The sequence below is a fragment of the Beta vulgaris genome, chromosome 5, assembly GCF_026745355.1.
Source record: "Beta vulgaris subsp. vulgaris cultivar EL10 chromosome 5, EL10.2, whole genome shotgun sequence".
Classification (NCBI taxonomy): Eukaryota; Viridiplantae; Streptophyta; class Magnoliopsida; order Caryophyllales; family Amaranthaceae; genus Beta; species Beta vulgaris.
The window spans coordinates 21,135,399-21,141,331 of NC_079206.1; the positions used below are offsets into that span (position 1 = coordinate 21,135,399).

The 5,933-nt window shown below is 39.3% G+C and overlaps 2 protein-coding genes across 4 annotated transcripts in view; one reads left to right on the top strand and one right to left on the bottom strand.

Annotated features, from left to right (window-relative positions):
* Positions 1-3,759, top strand: part of LOC104893068 (probable methyltransferase PMT21) — a 4,550-nt gene extending 791 nt beyond the window's left edge. The window contains exons 1-8 of one of the 3 annotated variants that reach the window (XM_010679135.4): positions 136-282; positions 668-975; positions 1,067-1,215; positions 1,342-1,537; positions 1,687-1,897; positions 2,043-2,721; positions 2,887-2,964; positions 3,123-3,759. In XM_010679135.4, coding sequence (XP_010677437.2) covers positions 691-975; positions 1,067-1,215; positions 1,342-1,537; positions 1,687-1,897; positions 2,043-2,721; positions 2,887-2,964; positions 3,123-3,342 — 1,818 coding nt within the window. In that variant the 5' untranslated portion in view covers positions 136-282; positions 668-690 and the 3' untranslated portion in view covers positions 3,343-3,759. Of the gene's footprint in view, positions 1-135; positions 283-667; positions 976-1,066; positions 1,216-1,341; positions 1,538-1,686; positions 1,898-2,042; positions 2,726-2,886; positions 2,965-3,122 lie in introns of those variants that run through there. The other 2 variants (XM_010679136.4, XM_057395054.1) reach the window with 2 other exon arrangements.
* Positions 3,760-4,313: 554 nt separating this feature from the next.
* Positions 4,314-4,697, bottom strand: LOC125497838 (uncharacterized). The gene is made up of 2 exons (XM_048645537.1): positions 4,580-4,697; positions 4,314-4,498 (listed from the first exon to the last, which is right to left on the bottom strand). Exons 1-2 carry the CDS (start codon positions 4,695-4,697, stop codon positions 4,314-4,316), a joined length of 303 nt encoding a protein of 100 aa, XP_048501494.1.
* Between the last annotated feature and the right edge of the window lie 1,236 nt (positions 4,698-5,933).

The following is a 5,933-nucleotide window of genomic DNA, read 5'->3' on the forward strand; positions in this document are numbered from 1 at the left end:
CTTTTCCTAACAAGAGTGGGGACTGGGATTGGCCCTTTTTTCTTTTAGATGGAAAAGTTTTGAAGATTGGTTAGCATTTTGGGACCCCACCTCCATGTGAAATGCTAGCAAGGTCAAGTGCCTTTGGGAAATCTTAATTATCTCAGATTGGTGGCCTGCCATAAAATTCCAACTTATTGCTTTGACTAGTAGATCTGTTTCCAATATAATCATGTTTTAGATTCCTTAGTTTATGGTATTACCATCATATTCTCACTCAGCTGTGCTTACTTCTCAAGACTGGTATTTTTCCATTTAGATTTAAATGTAAATTTTGAATCTTGAAGTTGGTTTTTCATCTAGGTTTGAAGTAATTTTTGTTTTGTGTTCATCATTTTTTTTGGGTGTTTCAGGTAACTAAATGAACATTTTTTTTTGAGTTTGACAGTATTACAGTGTAGGGTTTTGTTATTCTTTTCATGATCTGTAATATATACACTTATCAGTTGTGTCCTTATAGTTATATTGTTTGGTGGGTTGATACTTGATAGTATGTTGGTTGGCAATAGTCTATTGTATTTCATGCTGTGTGTTCTTCGCCAAAAAGGTCATTATTGTATCAACAACTGCTGGGAACATGGGCTTATGTAATCAATTTTGATGACCTTTACTTGAATCTATGGTGCAGGTAAATCGTCGAGTCCCAGAAAAATGAAATTTAAGGACGGAAAGCCGATTTCTCACCCTGATAAAGGCGTGAGGATCGTCCCTCTGTCTTTCATCATTTTTCTGCTATGTGGGATATCGTTTTACCTTGGTGGGGTTTTCAATCCTCTGAAGGATAATATTGATACTAAAGATATCACTAGTGTCTTTACTAAAACAGAACAGAAACAGCAGACGACATCAGCAGTTGCACCTCTGCAGATCAAGTCTGTTTCCTTTTCTGAATGTGGCATTGAGTATCAAGATTACACTCCTTGCACAGATCCAATGGTATATCACTTTGCTAATCAAATCATAGTTGATTATTTTTTCAAGCACACTGCTTAAGTTATGTTGATGCTATGCTGTGTATCTTTTATAGAGATGGAAGAAGTATGGTTATAAACGTCTTGCTTTCTTGGAACGACACTGTCCGCCAATTTTTGAAAGAAAACAGTGCTTGGTGCCTCCACCTGAGGGGTATAAACTGCCAATCAGATGGCCTAAGAGCAAAAATGAGTGTTGGTACAGGTAATACTTCTTGACTATATAGAATTTACTATTACTTGATGATGGGTATAGGTATACTAGATCGTGAATTGTGGAAAAAGAGAAGGTTATGATTTTTTGTGACTATTCTTGTGAATTTGTTTATAGAAATGTGCCTTTTGATTGGATCAACAAGCAGAAGTCTAATCAAAATTGGCTGAAGAAAGAAGGAGAGAAGTTCCTCTTCCCTGGTGGAGGCACGATGTTTCCAAAGGGAGTTAGTCATTATGTAGATCTTATGGAAGCCCTTATTCCTCAAATGAAAGATGGAACTATCCGAACTGCTATAGACACTGGCTGTGGGGTCAGTTACACACCTTCTGAGAATATATGTTTCTTTTGGGTTTCTTATAAAAGAATTGTTTAACCAGTTTTTTTATGTTCCATATAATTGTTCAGGTTTTGAGATATTTTTGTATTTATTATTGATATTATGAGCTACTTGGTATGAAGGTTGCAAGCTGGGGAGGCGATCTGTTGGATCGGGGAATTCTAACTGTTTCTCTAGCCCCAAGGGATAACCATCAGGCACAAGTCCAATTTGCCCTGGAACGTGGGATCCCTGCAATTCTAGGAGTTATATCGACTCAAAGGCTTCCTTTCCCTTCAAACTCATTTGATATGGCTCACTGCTCAAGGTGCCTCATCCCATGGACTGAATTTGGTATGTTCTTCAGTTCATAATATGCTTGTTTTCTCTCATAAGTGTCTGTGTGAAAAATTATATCACTGGATGAAATTGGAATCTTGCTTTCGCTGCATCTAAGCTAGCTTATAATATGTTATCCCATGCTCATTGCTGTCTCTAGGCGGAGTCTATCTCATGGAAATACATCGTATACTCCGGCCTGGAGGATTTTGGGTTCTCTCTGGACCTCCAGTGAACTATGAGAACCATTGGCGAGGGTGGAATACCACTATTGAGGAACAAAGATCAGATTATGAGAAACTACAAGAGTTGCTTACTTCTATGTGCTTCAAGCTGTTTAGCAAAAAGGATGATATTGCCGTGTGGAGGAAGGCGTCAGATAATAGCTGCTATGATGAAAAGGTTGCTAGTGTTGATGCTTATCCCCCTAAGTGTGATGATAGTGTGGAGCCTGATGCGGCTTGGTACACTCCTCTTCGCTCATGTGTGACGGTCCCCAGTCCGAAGCTCAAGAAATTGAGCTTAAAATCTGTGCCCAAGTGGCCGTTGCGTTTAAATGTTGCACCAGATCGCGTCTCTGATGCTCCTGGTGGGAGTGCTGGTACCTTCAAGCATGATGAAAGCAAGTGGAAGGTCAGAGTAAAGCATTACAAGAAGTTGGTCCCGGCTATTGGAAGTGACAAGATACGGAATGTTATGGATATGAATACGATGTATGGAGGTCTTGCAGCTCAGATAATTGAGGATCCCGTTTGGGTTATGAACGTGGTGTCCTCCTATGGTGCCAACACACTGCCTGTGGTTTATGACCGGGGACTTATTGGAGCTAATCATGACTGGTAAGCTAATATTCCCTTGTGGAAATCTCGATATACATGCAGTTGTACGCTTGCTGTTCTTATAATTCAAACTCAGTATAAAATGGATGGGTTATATTTCCTTTACCTGCTGTAGAGCTGGTTAGATGATGCAGGTTTGTTTTTAATAAGCTTTGTTTGGTTCAGGTGCGAGCCATTCTCTACCTATCCAAGAACATATGATCTTCTTCACGCAGATGGCCTCTTCACTGCTGAAAGTCACAGGTAAATCATAATTTTTTTTTAATAAGATTCCTACATTCCAATGTTCAAATCACCATCTGGGTTAGGAAAGATTTTACCCCAAGGAAAGCAAAAAAGAAACAAAAGAAGAAAAAAAAAGAGTCAAGGACCCGTCTAATGTAAGTTTTATTGATTGACAGGTGCGATATGAAGTATGTGCTCTTGGAAATGGATCGAATCCTACGACCTAATGGGTATGCTATCATCCGGGAAAATAACTACTTTGTCGATGCTATAAAAGCTATTGCCAAGGGGATGAAATGGGATTGTCGTAAGGAAGAAACCGGGTATAATAGTGAGAATGAAAAGATATTAGTTTGCCAGAAGAAACTCTGGTACTCTAAACAGAGTTCAAGATGACAGACAAACCTTAAGTTCTCTTGAATCAGAAAGTCCATAAAGTTTCCAGCTGAGAGAGTTGATTAAAGATATATAATTTGAGTTTGAGTTCGGAATAGATCAAGAGCACACATGATGGCAAACCATGTGTGTTTGTGGCACGAGAAGGTTATCGCGCGGTCTATCCAGTTCATTATAGAAGAAATCCGAGACCTATAGAAGAAAGCAAAGGCAATCATACTGAAATTCATCGATTCTTAAGAAAATGTTTAAATAACGTGATTTCATTATTTTGTAGTTAATGTATTTTTAATTTTATTAAGTTATACATGTTCACCAACTTTTTTGTTTGTATTTAATATGTAGCCAGAACCTTGTATTTTGTGCACATGATATCATATGTGCTGAGATATGTTACGCTGTTTTTTTTCCCTTGGATCTGTTAGATTTATGTATGATATTTTGAAGTTTTGATATTTATAGCATGTGCAGTTTGCACTGTTTGTTCGTTTTCAGCATTAAAATAGGTAGGATAAGGCGAATGGATAGACTTTACACTATGCAATTTGCACCTTATGTATAAACACCAATAATGCAAACCTGCTATCGAGGGTTCAGAAGTAGACAGATACGAAAGGAAGGAATAGGACAGTAGGAAACTTACCGTTACTTGTAGATTAAAAAAATTGGAGAGGAAAATATACCTGTATACGAAATGAGATTCTTTTTTGGGTGGGACATCCAATATTTAAGGGACTGCAAAATGAAAATACTTATCCTAGGAAATAAACAATCAACTATAGAAATTTTAAAAATAGAATGGAGAAAACAAAATTTATGAAATAAAGTACGTAAATTAGCGAAGAAAATCAATCTAAACTTCAAATTAACAATGACCCTTATCTTTTATTGTTTACTTTGTTGACAATGGCCATTTTTTTTTTTTTTTTTTTTTTTTTGATACGGAGAAAAAAACCTTAAGCAGCCCTCCCCTAATGAGGAGGCCAACCTAAAACATCCTTGCGGATGAGAAGGGAGAAGTCAATACAATACGGGGGGGACCACATCAGCACATTCTTGAAGCAATGACCCTTGTGCGCCATGAAATCAGCAGCACGGTTGGCCTCCCGAAAACAATGCCGAATACTAACAGAATCAAAGCAAAGCAGCAATGAGCCTGCATCACACATAATGTTAGAAATAGACCACGGAGATTTGTGGATTTGCTTTAGAGAGTTGATAACCGTCAGGTTATCACCTTCAATGATTAGATTAGAAATACTCAGAGACTTAGCTCCTTTGATACCTTCATACAAACCCATGGCTTCAGCTAAAAGAATGGAATGATGGTCCCCTAGGGCTTTAGCCGAAGCCATCAAGACTTCACCCAAACTATTACGAATGACAAACCCATAAGCGGCTTGACCATTTGAAAGTTTGGTCCATCAAAATTGAGCTTACAAAAGTTGGGAGGCGGAGCCACCCAAACAAGATTCGGGCCCGAACGAGGGGGAAGCTTCGAAGCAGGAGAAAGGGGGAGGCGAAGGGGAATGTCATCAGGCCGGGAGCAAGAAGCTTTATCCCAATTCCTAACATAAGAGCTAATAATGACACTAGCTTGATAGAAGGAAGTACTGTCATTGTTAAAAACAATTTTGTTTCTAAAAAACCAGACATGCCACCAGGCAATTATAAAAAGAGTTAAATCTGCCAAGGAGAGGTTAGAGTGGAACACTTCCACAGCAGATCTAAAGGAAGAGAGATCCAGAGAAGAGATCCACAAAGGGAGAGAGGGCCACTGGAACTTGTCTGATAAGCAGGCTAACACATCCTTTGTGAAGGGACACTCGAAACATAAATGACACAGGGTCTCAGAAGGGTGGTCACAAAAACAACAATTTTGGGGGACAAAGATATGGCTCTTCTCTAAGCGAGTAGTAGTAGCAATCCCATCATGACAGGCTTTCCAAAGGAAATTTTTAATTTTTGGAGGGACACAGAGATCCCAAATCCACAAAAACTCAACTTTTTGAGTGGGACCACTCGGGATGCTTTGAACGAGAGAAGCTCCTGATTTGACCGAATATTCCCCATCCGCAGTGAGACCCCACACCAGTTTATCCTTTTGGGGGTACATAGGGAGGAAGAGAGAGACAATGATCTTGGCTATAGAAGGGGGAGCAAGGGTGAGAAGCTTAGGATAATCCCATCCACCAGACTCCTGAAAACACTCATTAACCAGGAGTTCCTCAGTGCCAAGAGAGGGAGACACCTTTGAGGCGAGGGGAAATTGGAAAACCCAGTTGTCAGTCCAGAATCTTATATCTTGACCATTGCCAATAATCCATCGGAGCCCTTGACTAAAAACTTTTCGATGGGCCATCAAGTTTTTCCATTGCCAGGAAGCCGAGGGGGGAATTTTAGAAGAAAAGAGATCATTATTGAGAACATATTTCTTCCAGACTAGATTAACCCAAATATTTTCTGGAGAAGAGATGAGCTTCCAAAGTAATTTTAACTGGAGAGCGACATTATTCACCTCAGCTTTACGGATCCCAACTCCCCCAAATTTTTTGGGTTGACAGACTTTGTGCCAACCTATAAGGTTAGCT